The sequence below is a fragment of the Nicotiana tabacum genome, chromosome 1, assembly GCF_000715075.1.
Source record: "Nicotiana tabacum cultivar K326 chromosome 1, ASM71507v2, whole genome shotgun sequence".
In the NCBI taxonomy this organism is placed as follows: Eukaryota; Viridiplantae; Streptophyta; class Magnoliopsida; order Solanales; family Solanaceae; genus Nicotiana; species Nicotiana tabacum.
In genome coordinates this window covers 68,724,432-68,747,264 of record NC_134080.1, presented here as the reverse complement: position 1 = coordinate 68,747,264, position 22,833 = coordinate 68,724,432, and the positions used below count along the sequence as shown (strand labels likewise).

The window sequence follows — 22,833 nt, the reverse complement described above, 5'->3', positions numbered from 1 at the left end:
CTACGAACGCCAAACATCTACCTAGTCAACTCCGGAGACCTGCTGGAAGGCTGATCAGCACTCGCTATCGCGACCCGAGACTCCTGGATCTGCACACAAGGTGCAGGGAGTAATATGAGTAAGCCAACTCAGTGAGTAATAAAAGTAAAGGCATTTGAGCAGTAAGAAAACACGTAAATCACGTCATAACGCTACAACAAAACAATATAAGCCCAGAACAATGCAGTAAAGCAATAAAACTCGTAAACAACTTAGTTCAGTAAAACCTTGAGTAAAGTATAGAAACGTAAATAGCCCCTCGGGCAAAACATGTACCACAATCACCCCTTGGGCAAAAATATCAACAGAACCAGCCCCTTGGGCTACCTCATAATCACTCGTAATTATCCCCTCAGGCAATAACATGAAATAATAACAGCCCATCGGGAAATATCACATCTCACGCTAGGTACCCGCGCTCACTGGGGGTGTTTAAACTCTAAATGGGCTCCTACAGCCTAAGCGCTATAACAAGCCATCTCGTGGCATAACAAATCAGGCCATCAGCCTCTCATATATCACAATCAGTACACATGCTGTGACGCATATCCCGATCCCATAATATCCTCACAATACAGGCCCTCGGCCTCACTCAGTCAGAAATCTCTCAACCTTTTAGGCAACAGTAAAACATGATGCTCAGGCCAAAATGTCATTTAGAAATATCAAAACAGAGTAAATACGGCCGAGTTATGAAAATAGTAGAATACAACATGACTGAGTACAAATATTAAGTCAAAACAGTGAGGATTAGTAGTAAAAAACCCTAAGGGTCCAAAACTGTTGGCATGAGGCCCAAATATGACATCCAGAACAAAACATGGTAATACTTTCCAAAACACAATGATATCAAACAGTTTTCAATCAAATACGCGACTTAACAGTCGTACGGGACGGACTAAGTCGCAATCCCAACGGTGCATTACCCCACGCTCAACATCTAGTGTGCGCGTCACCTCAAAGTAGCACAACGATGTGAAATCCGGGGTTTCATACCCTCAGGACAACATTTACAATCATCACTTACCTCAACCCGGCCCAAACTCTAGCTCGCGATGTCTTTGCCTCTCGACTCGGCCTCTGGATGCTCCAAATCTAAGAAAAAACAGTACCATACTATTAATACGCGCTGAACGAACAAAGCCCAAGCAAAAATAATCGATTTACATCAAATATACCAAAATTGGTCAAACCTGACCCTCGGGCTTACGTCTCGGATTCCGATAAAAATCATAAACTAGAATCCTTACACTCTCACGAGTTCATATATACCAAATACATCAAAATCCGACCACAAATGACCCCTCAAATCCTCAAATCAAAGTCTCCAATTTCAAGCCCTAATTCCCCAATTTTAGGCTTTAAATCCCATAAATTTCATGTCTAATTAGGTAGAAATCACCCTAGAATCGAGTATTGAGTTCAAAAATCTTACCTCCAAGTGTTTCCCTTCGATTCCCTCTTCAATCCCTCTCAAAAAGCTTCAAAATTGCCCAACAATGGTGGAAAATAGATCAAAAATCACGAAGATGGCTATTTAAACATTCTGCCCAGGCAATAAGTCCTTCTTCACGAACGCGGTCAAAGCCTTGCGTTCACGAATCACAAAAATCCATTGACCACTTATTCCTCCTTCGCGCATGCGACATACTCCATGCGAACGTGATGCTTCAACTATACAAGCCTTCGCGAACGCGACTATACCTATGCAAATGTGAAGCACGAAATCCTGGGGACCCAGCTACTCCAATTACTCTACGCGAACGCGGGACCTACTTCGCGTTCGCGATTCACACTCTACCTCACCCTTCGCGAACACGGGACCAAAATCACGAATGCGAAGGGAAATTCTTCTGCCTCACTCAATATCTCTTCACGAACGCGAGGACCCTCTCGCAAACGCGAAGAGCAAAACTCTGCATCACGGAACTGAAGAAATCTGCAACTTTTAAAACAAGAATTTGGTCCGTTTAACCACCCGAAACTCACCCGAGGCCCTAGGGACCTCAATCAAACATGCCAACACATCCCATAACATCATTAGAACTTGTTCCAACATTCAAAATGCCCAAAACAACATCAAAACATCAAATCATCATCGGATTCAAGCCTAAGAAATTCTAAAATTTCCAAATTCTTCTTTTGATCAACAAGTCTATCAAACCTCATCCGAATGACCTGAAATTTTGCACACACATCACAAATGACACAATGGACCTACTCCAATTTTTGGAATTCCATTCTGACCCCGATATCAAAATCTTCATTACCAACCGGAAAACGCCAAAATTCTAATTTCGCCAATTCAAGCCTAAATCTACCCTGGACCTCGAAAACTCCTTCCGGTCATGCTCCTAAGTCCCAAATCAACTCCCGAAGCTATCCGAATCATAAAAAACAAATTCTGATATCGTTTACTCACAATTCAACTGTCAACTTCCGGTTGACGTTTCCAACTAAAAGGTCAACTTAAGAGACTAAGTGTCTCATTTCTCTACAAAACCACTCTGAACTCAAACTATCCAACACGATGCGATGAAATATAGCTGAACAACATATAAAAAAGTAGGAATGGGGGAAACAGAGCGGTAATTCATGAAACAACCGGTTGGGTCGTTACACCCTAAAATCATATCTGCTTCTCCAAGATCTTTCATTTCAAATTTAGAAGACAAAAAATTCTTAAGCTCTTTAACAACATCCACACTAGGACCAAATATTAACATGTCATTCACATACAAACATCTAATCATACAATCTGATCCTATCATCTTTGAATAAACACAAGTATCAGATGCATTAACAACAAAACCATAACCCACTAATGTGCTATTAAAATTTTCATACCATTGCTTAGGTGCCTTCTTTAGACCATACAAAGACTTTCTCAATTTGCATACTTTATTCTCCTGTACTTGGATCACAAATCCCTCAGGCTGAGATATATATCTCTCTTCCTCTAAATCACCATTTAGGAAAGTTGTTTTAACATTCATTTGATGTATCACTAAATCATGAATAGCGGCTAAAGCAACAAAAGTTCTAATAGTCGCTATCTTAGTCACAGGAGAATAAATGTCAAAGTAATAAATGTCTTTCTTTTGGTTAAAACCCCTAATAACAAGTTTAGCTTTATATTTCTCAATTGTATCTCAGGTCTCAATTTCTTCTTAAATATCCACGTGCTACTTATGGGTTTACAACCTTTTAGGCAAATCAGACAAGTCCCAAGTGAGATTAGAAACTATAGAGTCTAATTCACTTTTAATGGCCTCTTTCAAAAAACTAGCATCTATTGACCTTATTGCTTCATTATTAGTCTTAAGGTCTTCTTCTATTAAATAAATAGACACTAATTCATTATTCAAAACATCGAGATTAATATTTTCAGTCATTAAAGTAGTGATAAAGTCAGGACCAAAGCTAGCTTCAATTCTATGCCTTTTACACTCCTTCTAAGTTCATTTTCATGCTCATTAGCAGTAACACTAGAAGAAGGTACAATATGAGAATTAACAGACATTACATGTAAAAGCATTATTAGGCACATCACTAGGCACATTATTTTTCAATGGAAAGACATGCTCAAAAAATTGTGCATCTCTAGATTCATATATAGAACTATCATTCAAAGACATAACTCTATACGCAACACTATTTTGAGCATAGCTAATAAAAATAGCATCAAAAGTCTTGGGTCCAACAGTTACTTATTTAAAATTAGGTAGACCAACTTTAGCCAAACACCCCCACACTTTCAGAATTTTCAAGTTAGGGGCAAACCCTTTCCATAACTCACACAGGGTTTTATCTAACTTCTTATGAGGGACTTTATTAAGAACATAACATGTAGATAAAACAGCTCCCCCACATATTATCAGATAAAACTGAACTCAAAAGCATATAATTCATCATTTCCTTAAGGGTACTATTTTTTCGTTCGGTTACACCTTTTTGTTGGGGAGTATAGGGAGCACTAACCACATGTATAATACCATTTTGCTCACAAAAAGATTCTAGAGTATTAGTACTATATTCACCACCCCCTGTCAGACCTAAGTATCTTGATTTTTCTATCTAATTGATTTTCTACTTTTGCCTTGTATTTCAAAAACATACTTTCAGCCTCATCTTTGGACTTAAGAAGATATACTTTAGTATATCTAGAAAAGTCATTTACAAAAGTGATGTAGTATTTCTTTCCACCCTTACTAACAGTGTTCTTGAAATCTGCTAAGTCTGAATGCGCTAGTTCAAACAATTCTATCTTTCTACTAGTTACATTCTTAAAAGTTTTTTTTGGTATGTTTTGATTCTACACAAACATGACACTTAGAAAAATTATCAACGTTAACTACAAGAATTAATTACATTTTTTAAGTCTTTTAATAGAAGCAATATTAACATGACCTAGTCTACCATACCACAAATCAATAGACTCATCAATATAAGCAGAATTAAAAGTATTAGCATTATTAGTAATCTCTTGAGCGATGTTTAGTACAAATAAACCTACACTAAAGTAACCCTTCCCAACAAAGTCTCCCCCACGAAAAATAATAACTTCATCAGATTCAAAAATAAGTTTAAGGCCTGCGTTGTTGAGAAGTGCTCCAGAATCTAAGTTTCTACGAAGGGAGGGTACATACAGAACATTGTTCAAACCTAAGGGTTTTCCAGAAGTTAATTTAAGGAGAATTTTTCCTTCACCCATAACTCCAGTTGTAGTAGAGTTACCTATGTAGACACACTTGCCATCAGCAGATTCCTCAAAGTTGTGAAATAGTTCCTTGTTGGCGCAAAGGTGTCTTAAAGCGCCTGTGTCCAGTATCCAGTCAGTCTTGTTAGCCACCATGTTCGCCTCAACAACCACAGCAACAATGACATCACCACCCTCAGTAAGGTTAGCTTGTACAAGAACTTTTCCTTCATTCTTTGAGCTTTGTCCTTGTCTCTAGTTGCATTGAAAAGCCTAGTGACCAATTTTGCCGCAGACATAGCAAGGTCCTTTCGACTTTTGAATATGGCCCTCCAGCTTATTGAAGTAATTTTGCTTCTTCACATATCCTTTCTTCTGTTTTCCTTTAATCATGTCTTTCACAAAAGTACTAGAAGATTCCACAAGGTTAGCTTCAGAAGAATTAAGAGAGAGAGAGAGATTTCATCTTATCCTTAAGTTGTTCAGACTCCTCATCTTTGAGACAGTTTGCTTCCTTAGTCCTCGTGGGACTGATCAGTTCTTGAGGAGTTAAGTTTTTCTTCTTGTGTTTCAGTTGATTCCTGTAATCACTCTAGGAAGGTAGAAACTTTTCAAGCAGAACATTAGCCTGAAGAATCTCACACATCTCCATGCCCTCGTTCAAAATATTAACAGTTACGTTCTCATATTCTTGCTCCATAACCGTCTTATCATCAACCATCTGAAACTTGATCCGCTTTTCAACCGCATACTTCTTTTTTGCCGAGTCATCTGTACTATATTTCTTCTCCAAACTATCCCATATGAGTTTAGCAGATTTATAGTTTATAAACAAATCAAAGAGAGGGTTAGTCATATGGTTAAGTAGATGCCCTCGAACAACTTTATTATCCTTTTCAAATTTCTTCTTAGCAACATCATCAACAACAATAACAGTAGCAACATTAGAACTATTAGCAACAACATCAACAGGAGGATCATTAAACAAAATGTAATCAAATTCTAATTGTTCAAAGAAAATTAAAAGTTTCTAGAACCAACGCTTATAATTGTTTCCATCTAAAGGCTCAAACTATGACAAATCAGGAAGTGTTTTGTTCAAAGTGGTAGCCATTAGTCAATATTATATAAAATCGCTTTCAAATTATAAGTAAAATGAGTAAATAATATTGACAAGGAAAAAGACGGAAATAAGAACAACTTATCGAGAAATACTGTGTCGTGGCAAGTCACTTTCTTGAAAGCGATTTCGGCCCAACTGGATGCAAATCATTAAGACCGGTCGCTCCCCAAGGTTCCACAACACCTTCAAACACGTGCACTCATGGCTGGAAGTTTGGAATTTGCATAAAATAGTTGCTCAGAGTTCGGTTGAAGAAGAAGAGAGACAGATGTATTTTTCATGTGTTGGATAATTCACAAAGATGACTGCCTTTTATAGGCAAAGCTATTGGACAGTTACAGATGAAGGAATTAATCTGTAGCTATTACAGAAATTAAAATGGAGCTGTTGGAAAATTAATCACAGCTGTTACAAGAATTAAACATAGCTGTTACAGAAATTAAAGCATGACAGTTACAAAAAAATAAATGGAACGTTACAAAATTCAATTCAAAGAGAATGAATTTAGACATATTCTGGTAAGCTAAAAAATAAAGAAATAATTTTAGTAAAACCAAATTGGGAATAGGCCTCACATATATCTCGCGCAGGGGGCCAAATCGACCCATTTTGGGTTCAGGACCAATTTCTCATGTGAGCGACACCACTCCCTTTTACTAGCTCTTTACAAACCCAATAAAGAGCAATTTAATATAAAGGGAAGGAAAATACTTTCCACTACCAATGAGGGACACTTTGTCTTTCACAAAAGACAAAAAAGTAAAGAAGAAAAATGGACCGCAATGAAATCTTTGGCTTTGCATTATCAAGATTAATAACACCAACAAATGTAAAACTAAATTTTTGTCTTGGGAGGACGTGATTCCAATAAATCTTTCATAAATATATTTTAAAATTCTCTGACTATCAAATAATCTCCGTATTAAGGTGGCGTTTGGTGGCTGAGAAGGTCATTCGAGTGCAATTTTACGTATTTTCCACCTTACAAATATGTGATATTTTAAATTTGAGAATCAATTTTTTAAGAAGTAGAAGCGAAATATAATACCCCTTAATTTGTTAGGGTTTTCTTCTATTTCATCCATTTTCATAATACCCTTTTTCTCATTATTCACCCATTTCAATTATCCCCTCCCTGAATCGGCACACATTAATGAGCTATAAGATGCACTCGATTTGAGAAAAATAAATAATATTAAGCAACTATTAATGCTACTATAACTTGTTTTTTATTCATTTGATACTTAAAGTAAAAATGAGAAGAAGATTCGACATGCTTGCTTGAAATCTTATGATTGTGTTACGAAAAGCTAATCTTCTTCCTAGACCAAAGGGTTTAAGTTCGAGTTCTGAAAATGAAGCTACCTTTCGTATGAAGCATTTTATTTTCAAAGTAGAACTTCTGGTGCAAATCTAGATTAGTCGAGCTGAAAAGCATATACCAAACATTGGCGGAAAAAAATAAACATAACTCCATTGTGCTTCCGAAATATATTTTTTAAGTTTCTACCTTGGGATAGTTTGGAATTTGAGGAGAAAAAAAACATTAAACCATGTTAACGATACATTGCCCATTCAAAATGTACCTAAAGATGTATGTTAGCTAACTAAGTTTACATCTCAGCTAAATCTATAATGAACTTTTCCAAACATGATACAAAATTGATCACCTCTTAGGCCATTTTTGTGGAACTAATTTTAAAAAGTAACCATTTTTTAGAATCAAACTCGTGGTTAGGAGTTTGAAGGTGGTCGCTGGCCACTTAATCTAAAATTCAAACCTCGGTATAATTATGGAAAACAATGGCTGACATTTTTTTAGTGTAATAATTTTGTATCCAAAATTCACTGAAAGACTTGTTTGCCGGTAAAACAGTACACTTAAATCTGTAACATGGTTTATAGATACGTGAACTAATTTGATCCAATAATATAAAATAACTAAGAACAAAAATAAATTGATTAAACAGACTTGAATAAAATACAAGCATGACTATGGGATGAGCTTCTCTGGAAGCAATAATAAGAACAATCTCTAGAACATAAAGAGAAAATATTGTTAGTAGAATAAGAGCATGTTTTGCCTTTTTTTGCGTACAGATGTTCGTGTCCTATAATGAATATAAATTCTTCTATTTATAGCTCGATTCGGGAGACAAGATCCCCAAATCAAACTCTTCTTTAATATGAATAATACCTCTCATGATGGTTCCTTAATGGTTGGGTTTTGTCACGACCCAAACCGATGGGCCGCGACGGGTGCCTGAGTCCTACCTGTCAAACACCCCTAGGCATGTGTCTAAGATATGAACCTGAATAACATCTGCTGCATTACGAAAATAACATACATGAAGGAAACCTGCCATTAAGGCATATGTACGTATACATGTAGGATACAGTGGGCGAGCCAGCAAGGCTGTTATAGACAACTATATATATCTAAAACTGAAAGCTGTCAAGGCCACATGCAACCCAACTAGACATACTGTCCACAGACCTCTAACAGAAACATAACTGTACAAAGATGGGACTGAGCCACGTCATACCCATATATATATATATATATACACACACACACAAACGTATCGTACTAAAATCAAAAGCAGCTCCGGATCAAATGGAGCATGCCAACTCTCGCTGATCAGGGATCCTAAGAAGGGGGACCGTCAGCTTGCCTACCTGCACCTGCAAGCATGAAACGCAAGCCTCGTGAAATAGGGCGCCAGTACGAAAAATGTACTGAGTATGTAAGGCATGAAAATTAGTACGTAACAGACATAAATGAAACATGGAATATAGAAACACGTCTTTAAATATGAATAACTTTGTAAATTCTTAAACGTTTATAACATCATGCACATGCGTATAAATATTGTATCATGCATAGGTATATGTGTACATAATATCATCAAGCCACTGAGGGCAAGCCATCATATCGTCTAGGCCATTGTGGGTACATCATCAATATATACCAACTGATCAAGTGGTGTTGCGTATATAATGCCATAACCTTTTCCCATATCCCATATACATATACATACATATATACACGTATATAACGCTGTCTGAGTCATATTTCAGCCACTGTGGGAAACATCATCATCATATACCAGTTGATCAGGTGGTGGTGCATATATAACGCCGTAACCTTTTTTCCCTATCCCATAATATAATATACATATATACGCGTATATAATGCCATCTGGTCATGGGTCAATGCACATGTATAAATAGGTGAAATGCATGAAAAATATGTAATAATCTCAATATTCCTTCCGGATAACCTTTTTCAACTGCGTATTATTCTGATACCCATGAACAGAAGATAATAATAATTCTCATGGAGAATCAAGAATATAGACACCCCTAGCATTTCTATGAATAGAGTAATTTATGGAAACTGTGCGTTTGCTCATTTCTTCTGTATAACTTGGACCATACCAAAAGAAAGAAGGGATGACCTTAACATACCTGTTCCTTGAATTATTTGATCGAACCTGCTTCTACGAAATATGGACGAAATTCACACTTGGACGAACTTGAAATCTTGGATGAATTTATTCTGCTTCTAACGTTTTTGAATGAAATGTTGGCTAAGGAGCTGAATTGTTGAATGCTTGAAATTTTGAACGAAAATGATTCTGCTTTCTCACATTCTTGGCTTTAAGCCAAAAGTATCTTGATGTTTTGAAGCTTTTACAAGCCAAAGTCAAATTGTGTTAAAGAGTAATAGTCTTTTAGACTTTGACTTTAGTTACTACTTTGTTAATATTTCAAATAAGTCTTTGGTAGCCACCTACTTATAATTCAATATGAGTCATTTCTTAAGTAGTGACCTTCTGCCACGTTTTTTGGGGGAGGGATTTATCTTATTCACTTATTAGTTAACCGGGTAATGTCCTGTTACCCGGTAATTAATCAATTACCCGCATAATTTAAAAATTGCTGCAAATTACTTAAAATTCTATTTATTTTTAAAATACTTCATATATACTTTATATATTATACTACCGTGGTCATATGGCACCTTGCACGATACTAGTTCATAATTATCGGATATTATCGCTCGACCCGTATTTTATTCCAAATTGGCTACTTTCAACGTAACTCGTTTTCTTTAATCCGTGTATCCCTTTATCCTTCATAACACTTATTTATCGCTTGTTATAAATAACATAAGTACGTTAACGTCAAGATAATATCATCCTCGAGTCTACATCGGTTAACTGAAAATGAAATTTTAACGTACGAAAACGCGAGATGTAACATCCTTCCCCCTTAGAAACATTCATCCTCGAATGTTTAACTCTTCAGGATTTATATAACCTTGGTAGAGTCGCCTTTGTAACAATGCTACTACCAATTCTTCTTGTAGAAACCCAGTAATTTAACTCCATATAGGACCACAATCATTAATAACAATGACGGCCTCACACGATCAATAACAATAGCTAGCACAAGAATTCGTACACGCACCTTGAGGTTATGACGTCTCAGTCGGACCCTTCTCTGGAGGAGGAAATAGGTAGGGATATCTAGAATTCATGTCTTCCTCGGCCTCCCAAGTCATTTCTTCCACATTGTTGTTCCTCCAAAGTACTTTCACGGAGGTTACCTCCTTATTCTGTAGATTGCGGATTTGTCGGTCTAGAATGGCAACCAGAATTTCCTCGTATAAGAAGTCCTCTGTAATCTGTACATCATTCGTGGGCATCACTCGGGTAGGATCGCCAATGCACTTCTGTAACATAGATACGTGAAAAACCGGAGGGACAAGCTCAAATTCCGAGGGCAATTCTAACTCATAAGCTACTTGGCCCACTCTCCGAATGATCCTATAAGGCCCAATATATCGTGGGCTAAGTTTGCCTTTCTTTCTGAACCTCATGACGACTTTCATCGGTGATACCTTTTTGGAATACCCAGTCGCCCACCTGAAATTCCGAGTCTCGTCATCGATTATCTACATAAGCCTTCTGACGGCTTTGAGCTGCCAATAACCTTTCCTGTATAAGCTTAATTCTCTCGATTGCCTGCTATACTAATTTTGGTCCTACTAACGTAGTTTTCCCCAACATCGAACCACCCTATAGGCGACCTACACTTCCGTCCATAAGGAGCTTCATTTGTAGCCATCTGAATACTGGAATGGTAACTATTATTATATGCGAACTCGATAAGCGACAGATGATCATCCCAGCTACCTTTGAAGTCTATTACACAAGCTCGTAACATATCCTACAGTGTTTGAATAGTACGCTCAGCCTGTCCGTCTGTATGGGGATGAAATGCCGTACTAAGACTTACTTGAGTCCCCAATCCTTTTTGGAAAGACCTCCAGAAGTTAGCTGTGAATTGAGCTCCTCTATCCGAGATAATAGATACAGGGACACCATGCAGTCGTACTATCTCCTTAATATAAAGCCTTGCATAATCCTCTGATGAATATGTAGTTCTAATGGGCAGAAAATGAGATGACTTAGTAAGCCTATAAACAATCACCCATATTGAATCGAACTTACGCTGGGTACGAGGTAAGCCTACGATGAAGTCCATATTGATTACTTCCCATTTCCAAGTTGGAATCTCCATAGCCTGCAATAATCCACTGGGTTTTTGATGCTCAATCTTAACCTGCTGACAGTTAGGACACTGAGCAACAAATTCTACTATATCCTTTTTCATTCTGTCCCACCAATACACTTCCCTGATATCATGATACATCTTTGTTGCTCCTGGATGGATAGAATAACGAGAATAGTGAGTTTCTCCCACAACCTACCGATGCAGCTCTACAACATTAGGCACACATAATTGCCCTTGATATCTGAGGACCCCATCTTCTGTAATTTCAAACGGTGTCTTCTCCTTCTAAAGAGTGGTATCCCTATAATGAACTAGCATATGATCCTCGTACTGGCGTTCCTTTACTTCAGTTACTAAAGAGGATGTTGCTGTATCCTGAAGAGTAATTCCAATATCACCTAAGCCCAGTAATCAAACTCCAAGACTAGCTAGTATCGCACCCCCTTTTTCCCTTCCTTTTTTGACAGGGAAGAGGTCCGGGTTTCGACATTCACGGGATGTAATGACTCATTTCCTTTTGGGAATTGGGTATTTGAAGAGTCTCCACCTAACGGGTTATGGTGCGTTAGGGCACCTAGAGCGATTAACTCTGAGTTGGTTTGCATTACCAGAGATTAGGGTAAGGGTTCAAAGTAACCTAGAGGGGAAGATGTTAGGCACCCCTCTTGGTCCACAACTGTGGGTCTCGGCTGAACCTATATTTACATATTAGTCCATATAAACAGTTGAATCAAATAAGTTGCAAGTAAAGCACGTTAGATAACTCAAGAGGCAAGATAAATGTTTGAGCAAGCTTAAATAGAGAAAGAGGATTTGGTAAAGAGGGGTCCTAGGTTGTTTATCCTATAGGATCACCTCACGTAATGTCCGGTAAACACTCCTCAATGAGGGGCTACATGTGACATTAACGCGTAGTCATCATATCCCATGTCTACCCTTCCAACCCATTATTGGTCATGCAAAGGGAGTGTTTGGTCACTGATTCCTATTGCGTGCTGCTACCCGTCCCTTCTTAATCGTCCCAGAGGGGATTAGGACCTATACCTATAGGTAGTTCTAGACGTACCCCTAAAGTTTAGAAAGGCAAAAACTCTAAAGCGACAGTCAAAACATTTAGGACTTTCACACATAATGGGAGCAAATAAGAGGCTCACAGTTTCCTCCTCAAGAAACATACAAGCAGCATGACTCAAACACAATTAAGGTCTTTATTAATTAATGTCCTAAAGCAGGAATTAAATTATCAGACAGTATTGCGAGCAGAATCCCTATAGGCATAATGTTTAGGTGGATTATTGATTTTAATTGATTTGCAGCAACATACATGAATGTTCATTACTGAATTGGAATTGAGTCCTATAGGCATGACATCTACTGATTTAAGACATGATTGTTTGGAACCTATAAACATGGTTTCTAATATGACAAAATGCAGAACCTTAGAAACATGATTTCTACTTGATGCAAACGAAATTAGAAATGAGATCCTATAGGCATTATTTCTATTAGGCAAAGCAGTCAGTTTTAAAAGAGTAAAACCCTATGAGCATGTTTTCCATTGAGTAAAGCAGGTAGATTTTAAAAATAAGATCCTAAGAGCAGGATTTCTACCCATATTACCCCATAAAGTATACATCTACCCACCCTTTTACTAAATACCCCAAATATCTGTTTATAAATTATTACAGGCCAATGAATGAATTACATAAGTAAAATAGAAAATCAAGAAGCTATTCTATAGAGAGCCTGCAATTAGGCCCAAGTTTCCCCAAAGCCTCCAATGGTCTCATAAGCCTCAATTCCATAGACAAATCAGAGTCTAGGTGCATCAAAGTTCCCTAAGGGTCTCAAGGTCCCCGGGTAATGCTTACACCTAGACTTAGCAATCAAGAATTGAACCAGTGCAGTGTGGAAAGGCCAGCCTCAGTATGCCAGAGTTCAGAGGGATCTCAAAAGGATCCCAAGGAAGTACACATACTAGAGGGGTCAAAACTTATTGACTAAGAGTAAAGTGGAAGTGCAGGACACAAGTTGAAAAAAAAAGTTTATTAAGGACTGGATCAGAAAGTCTATTTTTGAAAGCAATTAGTAAAGCAACAGAGATTGTTTGAAAAAAAGTTTGAGTAGTGAACAAAGCTCAAACACTTTGAGATAGGATTACACACAGCTAGTCTCCAGAATCCAAATGAATTAAGTAGTCACACAGGGGTCAAGGGGTTTGGGACACATAGACATTTGACTGCAAACACATAACCCAGCAAGGGTCTTAAGACTGGTTTGGACATGCTCAGAAATAGTTGACACTGGCATAATCACAAACCAGTCAGGAAGAACACAAACACATAGAGGGGGATAGGGATTTGGGGATTCATAAGATGGTAAGTACACAATAAGTAAAAGACAGTTGACAAGGCATGCTTTGAAACACACATAAAGGAATACATTAATCTAGAGGGAAGGGGACACATAACAACATGCTGAATATAACTTAACTACAAGCTTCACAACAGAACCACAAATAGAAGCAGACTAGAAATAAGAGAAACTGAAACAATAAGAGAAACATGTTAATGTTGAGGCTTTAAATTAAAACTAGGATATACCAGTGAAGAGAGAAGTAAGCAGAATAAAAGAACAAGAGAGCACAAATGATTAGCCTTGGCTTGCAGCCGGCTAATAGCAGCAAATAGCACTAGAGAGAGGGGAGAGCAGAGATTTTTAGTAAGAGAGGTAGTTTTGAAAACCAAGTGTTCGTTAATGAAAGACTTAGGGTATTTATAGTTTTGAAAATAGGCAGAAAATGAGGTAACAAGTAAAGGTTTAGCACAATTATGGAAGTAATCACTGTCGTGCCCCCTTTTTCCTCTACGGAGAAAGTCCGGGTTTTGACATTCATGGAGTGTAATGACTCATTTCCCTTTTGGGAATTTGGTATTTGAAGAGTCGCCACCTAATAGATTGTGGTGCGTTAGGACACCTAGAGTGATTAACTCTTGGGTTGGTTTGCATTACTAGAGATTAGGGTAAGGGCTCGAAGTAACCTCGAGGGGAAGGTGTTAGGCACCCCTCTTGGTCCACAACTGTGGGTCCCGCCCGAACTTATTTTTACAAATTAGTCCATATAAACAGTTGAATCATATAAGTTTCAAGTAAAGCACGTTGGATAGTTCAAGCAGTAAGAATAAGTTGTAAAAGACGAAAAGTTTTGAATAGAGAAAGGATTTGGTAAAGTGGGGTCCTAGGTTGTTTGTCCTATAGGATCACCCCACGCAATGTCCGGTAAACACTCCTTGATGAGGGGCTACACGTGACATTAACGCGTAGTCATCATATCTCATGTCTACCTTTCCCATCCCCTTATTAGTCATGCAAAGCGAGTGTTTGGTCACTGATACCTATTGCGTGCTGCTATCCGTCCCTTCTTAATGGTCCCGGAAGGAGTTAGGACCTCTACCTATAGGTAGTTATAGACGTACCCCTAAGGTTTATAAAGGAGAAAACTCTAAGGCAACAGTCAAAACATTTAGGACTTTCACATAATAGGAGCAATTAAGAGGCTCAAAGTTTCCTCATAAAAAACAAACATACAAGCAGCACAACTCGAACTCAATTAAGGTCTTTATTAATCAAAGTTCTAAAGCAGGATATCTAAGTGAATATGCAGAAACAAACAAACCTTTTTATACCTAGAAGTTATAACCTAGTAGTTGCCTAGGGACTCCTTTTAAAAGCTTATTAGAATAAAAAATGTTAAACGACAGAAGCAGCTTCAGGGAAATACAATTATTTTTGAAAAATGCCCTAAGGCTTGCCTATATGCAGTAGACTGTGTCTATGTTAATGCAGGAACAAACAAGTTTTCGAAATAGACCCCTTTAATACCTATAGGCATGATATCTAATGAATTGAAGCAATTTTGAAAGAACTTATTTCAGGAAATATTTGACACTTAATAAGACCAGTTTTAAAAAATGAACTAGGCGTAATGAAGTTGATTCATTAGGCTAATTAAATTACCAGATAGAATTGCGAGCAGGGATCCCTATAGGCATGATATCTAGGTGTATTACTGATTTAAGACAATTTGCAGCAACATACAGAAAGACTTATTATAATGAATCGGAGCTGAGTCCTATAGGCATGTCATCTATATTTGAACTGATTTAAACACGATTGTTTGGGACCTATAAGCATGATCTCTAACATGAGAAAATGCAGAACCTTATGAACATAATTTCTACCTGATGCAAACGAAATTGGAAGTGAGATCCTATAGGCATGCTTTCTATTAGACAAAGCAATCAGATTTAAAAGAGGAAAACCATATGAGCATGTTTTCTATTGAGTAAAGCAGGCAGACTTCAAAAATAAGGTCCTAAGTGCAGGATTTCTACCCGTATACCCTTTAAAACATACATCTACCCACCCTTTTACTAAATACCCCAAATATCTGTTTACAAATTATTACAGGCCAATGAATGAATTACATAAGTAGAAATAGCAATCAAGAAGCTATTCTATAGGGAGCCTGCAATTAGGCCCAAGTTTCCCAAAGCCTCCAATGGTCTCACAAGCCTCATTCCCATAGACAAATCAGAGTCTAGGTGCATCAAAGTTCCCTAAGGGTCTCAAGGACCCCGAGCAATGCTTACACCTAGACTTAGTAATCAAGAGTTGAACCAGTGCAGTGTGGAAAGGCCAGCCTCAGTATGCCAGAGTTTAGAGGGCTCTCAAGAGGATCCCAAGGCAGTATACATACTAGAGGAGGCATAACTTATTGACTAAGAGTGAAGTGAAAGTGCAGGACACAAGTTGAAAGAGGTTTATTAAAGACCGAATTTGAAAGTCTATTTTGAAACCAATTAGCAAAGCAACAAAGATTGTTTGAAAAGAAGTTGAAGTAGTAAACAAAGCTCAAACACCTTAAGATATGATCACACACAACTAGTCTATAGAATCCAAATGAATTCAGTAGTCACATAGGGGTCAAGGGGTTTGGGATACACAGGCATTTGACTGCAAACACATAACCCAGCAAGGGTCTTAGGACTGGTTTGGACATGCTCAGAAATAGTTGATACTGGCATACTCACAAACCAGTCAGGAAGAACACATAGAAAAGGGCTAATAGGATTTAGGGACTCATAGGATGGTAAGAACACAAGAAGTAAAGGTAATTGACTGACGGGGTAAAGCTTTTAGGGATTTTAAAAGAAAATCTTTCAATCACCATCAATTAAGGGAATCAAAATCAATTAGGAGGGAGTCATGATTCTGTATTTTCAACATATAAATAGAGAAGATCAAACAGACGTAGCAAACATGCAAGGTTAGCCATAGTGACAGAAAGAAGAAAGAGATGAACAAAAAAAATGAGCATAGTCATACAGAAGTGACATAAGTAGGATAATGATTCAGTAAAACACATTTGAAGCATGGTAACCACGGAAGATTAACAAGAATCAAGTAAACAGGGCTAACACACAGAACCAAAGCAAAGAAAATCTTAGAAATTAGGGCTTTTGACATAGGTGAATTAAAAGCAGTAAGAACATAAGATCGATCAAAATAAGCAAGGAAAGAAGTTTAATCATAAAGAAAATCGGTTAAACAAGTGTAAAAAGAACTCCGAGAAAACCCTAATTTTTTTAAAGAAAGTAAAAAAGGTTTAAAGTTGAGGATCTTTCAGAAGAAGTTCGAGAATAGTGCAAATCATAGGAAGAAACATACTTAAAGCGTTAAAAATAACACATATCTAAGAGATTCAAACGAGAGTTAGGGTTTCAAAGGGAACCCGGATAGAAACAAAAGAACCTGTTGTAAACTTCACTAATCGTAACATATAAGGTGTGATTTTGTCCAAAATCACACTGGAGAAGCCATGAGTAATAGAAACAGAAACCCTAGATCCAAATCAGCATGACCCAAGACCCTTGAAGGCCTTAGAGATGATGAGCAAGGCGGTGGAGTGACCATTGGAGGCTTGGGATTGAAAGGTAGTCGCCGAAGATGACCGGAGAAGGGAGGCGATTGACAGATTCTAGGGTTAGGTTGAGAGAAGAGAGAAGACGAGAGGATTTGAAGGCAGCGGATTTAGAAAATGGTTTAGGGTTTAGGGGGGTGTATGAATTAAAAAAGGAAAGAACAAAAGGGGCCGTTGATCAAGATTTGATGGGTTTGGGTCGGGTAGGAAGTGTTTGGGGCCTAGGTCGGTTTTTTTAATAGGAGATTGGGCTGGGGAGGGGTCCAAATTAGGCTAAAATTGAAAGCCAAATCTGGCTATGATTTAAATAGCCAATTTTCCTTATTTTAATTTATAATAAATAATAGGTAATTTCTGAAAAATAATTTAAGGTGCCAAAATGATGTAAAATAAATAATTAACATTTTAAAAATATAGGAACCAATTTTATGCATTTAAAATATAATTATACCTTAAAATGGGCTAACATTGCAATTATATGCAATTTAGCTTAAAAAATACTAAATATAATTATAAAAATGCATGAAAGATATATTAGCCATATTTTGGCATAAGTATAGAAATTAAATGAATATTTCATCATAACAATAATTTAGGAAATAATTATTGGGGATTTTATGAATAAAAGGGGAGAAAATGAATCAATTTAAACCCTTAAAATTATGGGAAAAATAATAAAAACCTTGTGCATGCTTATATATGCATATATATGCTATTTTGAAGGTATTTATGCATATTTAAAATATATAGGGAAAAATTGGGTATCAACAATCATAATTAGAATCCAATTAATACAAGTACTCCCCTTTAATCAAGGAATCACAGCTTAAACGGATACCAACAGGGATAACCAAGGAAAGAAAATCAATTGAGAAAGACTGATTTTTACCATATAAGGGGTAGTAAAAGAATAGAGCATATGATTGGATCTAAGTACAGAATATACCAATTAAGGAAAGGATTCAGTAATAATGAAGTATCACATCAAATAAGGAAATGGAATCAATCAATTTAAACAGACGAGTAGAATTTTAGGGTTTTGAAAGGAAATCTTGCAATCAAACTATAAATTAAGGAAATTAGAATCAATCAAGAGGGAGTCATGATTCTGTACTTCAACATATAAATAGAGGGGAATGAACAGGTGTAGCAACAGGCAAGGTTAGCCATATCGACAGAAAGAAGCAAGAGATGAACACAATCATACAAAAGTGACATATGTAGGATAAAAACTCAGTAGAAAACCTATTCGAAGCATGGTAACCAACAGAAAATTAGCAAAATCAAGTAGTCATGGTTAACACACAGAACCAAAGCAAAGAAGGTCTTAAAAAATTAGGGCTTTTTAACATAGGCGAGTTAAAAACCAGTAGGAACATAAGATTAGTCAAAACAAGTAAGGAAAGAGGTTTAATCATAAAGAAAATCGGTTAAAACAAGTGTAGAAGGAACTCCGAGAAACCCTAATTTTAAAGAAAGTAAAACGGTTTAAAGCTGAGGATCATTCAGAAGAAGTTCGAGAATAGTGCAAAACATAGGAAGAAACAGACTTAAAGCATAAAAATAGCACAGATCTGAGAGATTCAGACGAGAGTTAGGGTTTCAAAGGAAACCCAGTTAGAAACGAAAGAACCTATTGTAAACTTCACCGATCGAAACATATAAGGTGTGATTTTGCCCAAAATCACACCGGAGAAGCCATGAATAACAGAAACAGAAACCCTAGATCTAAATCGGCATGGCACAGGACCCTTGAAGGCCTTAGAGATGATGAGCAAGGCGGTGGAGTGACCATTGGAGTCTTGGGGTTGAAAGGTAGTCGCCAGAGATGACCGGAGAAGGAGGAAGTGGTTGAAGAATGATTAGGGTTAGGTTGAGAGAGAAGAGAGACACGAGCATCTGAAGGCGGTGGGGGTTTGTAAATGAGTAGGGTTAGGGGGTCGTTTAGGAATTAAAAAGGAAAGGGTGTGTGTGGACCGTTGATCTGGGAGATCAACGGTCAGGATTCAACCGGGTAGGTGGGTTTCGGGTTTGGGTAAGGGTTTATAGGGTCTGGGTGGGTTTATTTAATAGGAAACTGGGCTGGGGATTGGGTCCGATTTGGGCTACAATTGAAAGCCAAATCTGGCTATTATTTAAATAACCACTTTCCCTATTTTAATTTACAATAAATAATAGGTAATTTCTGGAAAATAATTTAACGTGCCAAAATGACTTAAAATACATAGTTAACATATTAAAAATATAGGGACCAATTTTACGCATATAAAATATAATTATACCTTAAAATTAACATTGCAATTATATGCAATTTAGCGTAAAAAATACTAAATATAATTATAAAAATGCATTAGCTATATTTCGGAATAAGTATAGAAATTAAATGAATAAATCATTATAATAATAATTTAGAAAATAATTATTGGGGATTTTATGGATAAAAAGGGAGGAAATAAATCAATTTAAACCATTAAAATTATGGAAAAAATTATAAAAACCTTGTGCATGCTTATATATGCATATATATATATATGCTATTTTGAAGGTATTTATGCATATCTAAAATATATAGGAAAAAATTGGGTATCAACAGCTGTCTTTACCCGGGAAGGATGAAAGAGTTTTCGAGTAAAGAAATGATGGCCAATTTTGACCGGATGGGATGTTTCAAAAGACAGAGGTCGAACTCCGATTTTCGAGTTGCCTATATATCCTTGGTTTTATAGGAAGCAAACCATGTGTAGTTCTTGATTCATCTGCGGAATATGCCGATGAAATTATTGTAAGAACGGACACGAGATGTGGAAGCAGCTACGATGAGCGGTTAAGGCTCGAGATGGTCGGAGGGAACTGGAGCGAGATCGCTGCTGCTAGGATAGCAATTGTTTACTAATTACCTGCAAATAAAAGACGCTACAAATGTATTTGCGAAAATTTAAACATGATGCAAATTCCCTTTGGACCATGAAAGTTGTCTTTGGACGGTTAAAGATGACGTCCTTGGACCATGACGTCCTGGGCCATGAATTTTTTAATGAGGGATTCGCAGGCCATGAAATGATGTTCTCAGGCCATGAAAATGGTGCCTCCTAACCATGACGCCTTTGAATAATGATATGCAAATTTGAGAGATCCTCAGGCCATGGTATGATGTCTTCCGGCTATGAGGATGGTGCCTTTAGACTATGACACCTTTGGACAGATTGTCAATGTTTCAGCCCATGACATGATGTAACAAGACAAGATTTAGTCTTGCGAAGTAGAGATCAGAGCTTAGCCTGATTGAAAAGTAGGTAGATGGTAGTAGAAAATAAAGCAATATTGGTGCAAAGAGGGACAATGCTTAGTCCCATGCAAGTGGGGAGGCAAGGATTAGCCTTATGTAAATGGGGAGGTAAGGATTAGCCTTATGCAAATCGGGAGGCAAGGATTAGCCTCATGCAAATATGGAGTCAGGGATTAGACTCATGCAGGTATGGAGGCAAGGATCAGCCTCATGCAAATATGGAGTCAGGGCTTAGACTCATGAAGTTATGGAGGCAAGGATCAGCCTCATGCAAATATAGAGTCAGGGCTTAGACTCATGCAGAGAGAAGGCAGTGCTTAGCCTTATGCAAATATGGAGTCCGGAATTAGACTCATGCAAATATGGAGTCAGGGCTTAGATTCATGCAGGTATGGAGGCAAGGATCAACCTTATGCAAATGTGGAGTCAGAGATTAGACTCATGCAAAGAGAAGGCAGTGCTTAGCCTTATGCAAAATGGAGGCAGGGCTTAGCCTCATGCAAGATTCGGGACAGGGCTTTGTCCCATGCAAAATGGAAGGCAAAGCTTAGCCTTATGTAGATATGGAGTCAGGGCTTAGACTCATGCAAGATTGGAGACAGGGCTTAGTCTCATGCAAATGTGGAGTTAGAGATTAGACTCATGCAAATATGGAGTCAAGGAATAGACTCATGCAAATGTGGAGTCAGAGATAAGACTCATGCAAAGAGAAAATAGCAGATAAGGGTAGAGTATATCTTAGCTAGGATATGTTCAGCGTCTAATGGCCGGATGGATGGTGAATTTGCTTTGTGTGCGAATGCTATCATTAAATGTGCCCGCGTTCAAAGAAAAATCATAAGTTTCATGAGGGGAGGTTGGTTCTTGCTTCGTATGCCGGTCTTGCTTTGCTCCACTCTGGAAGCCCCCCTTTCGAGTTCCCCTAAGTAGTACCTGACCGTTATGAAAAATAGAATTTTCGAAAAATATGCATTCATTGATAAAATAGAATCGTTTTGGAAGCGTATTGATATATCAAGTAATTTTTGATGAACTAGCGACTGTGACACATTTCAAAGGCATTGCAGCTCTCTTATGTTGGAATTTTGAGGGTCCTCCTCAAAATTCTGCCCCAGTTTGGCAGATGATTTTTAACCGTTTATGGATGGCGGACCTTGCTGAATCTTCTTCAAAATTTTGATAATTTTTCTCAAAATTCTGCCCCAGTTCTTGACTGACAACTGACTTCCTGGCATGTGATGGCGCTGGCTGGACTCGCTCTGGAATTTTGAGGACCCTCCTCAAAATTCTGCCCCAGTTTCTGCTTTTGGGGAAATGAGAATTTATTATGATATGACCAAACCCATAAGGCCGCCTACGTATCCCCTCTTAAATGGGAATCATGTCAAGCATAGTTCAATTACATTAGAAAAGAAAATGTGAAGTAATCTTGGCATAGTATCTCTTGACTGCATCTGAATTGATTGGTTTTGGCCAGATCTCTCCATCCATCTCTGCAAGTATGAGTGCTCCTCCTGTTAGTACTCTGTGAACCATATACGAACCTTGCCAGTTGGGAGAGAATTTCCCTTTGGCTTCACTTTGGTGTGGGAAAATCTTCTTCAATACCAGCTGCCCTGGTGCAAACTGCCTTGGTTTGACCCTTTTATTGAAGGCTCTGGTCATTCTGTTCTGATAAAGTTGGACGTGACATACTGTGTTCATTCTCTTTCCATCGATAAGGGCCAATTGTTCATAGTGGCTCCTTATCCATTTTGCATCGCTGAGCTCAGCTTTCTGTATGACTATTAAAGAAGGAATCTCTACCTCGGCTGGGATGACAGCCTCAGTACCATAAACCAGCATGTAGGGGGTTGCCCCGGTTGTCATGCGAACTGTGGTGTGGTACCCTAACAGAGCAAAGGGTAACTTCTCATGCCACCACTTGTGATTCTCTACCATTTTTCTTAGTATCTTCTTAATGTTTTTGTTGGCTACTTCTACGGCTCCATTCATCTGAGGTTTGTAGGCGGTGGCATTCTTGTGCTTGATTTTGGAAGCTTCACATATAGCTTTCATCAGGTCACTATTGAGGTTGGCGGCATTGTCAGTAATAATGGACTCAGGAACTCCGAATT

The 22,833-nt window shown here is 37.7% G+C and overlaps 1 protein-coding gene across 1 annotated transcript in view; it reads right to left on the bottom strand.

Moving 5' to 3' along the window:
• Window positions 1-2,557: 2,557 nt before the first annotated feature.
• LOC142162833 (uncharacterized) overlaps window positions 2,558-22,833 on the bottom strand; it is a 44,290-nt gene continuing 24,014 nt past the window's right edge. Inside the window, exons 2-8 of the mRNA XM_075219805.1 lie at window positions 5,347-5,740; window positions 5,036-5,147; window positions 4,445-4,993; window positions 4,159-4,354; window positions 3,244-3,373; window positions 2,662-3,153; window positions 2,558-2,585 (exon numbers count right to left, since the gene is read on the bottom strand). Coding sequence (XP_075075906.1) covers window positions 2,558-2,585; window positions 2,662-3,153; window positions 3,244-3,373; window positions 4,159-4,354; window positions 4,445-4,993; window positions 5,036-5,147; window positions 5,347-5,740 — 1,901 coding nt within the window. The remainder of the gene's footprint in view (window positions 2,586-2,661; window positions 3,154-3,243; window positions 3,374-4,158; window positions 4,355-4,444; window positions 4,994-5,035; window positions 5,148-5,346; window positions 5,741-22,833) is intronic.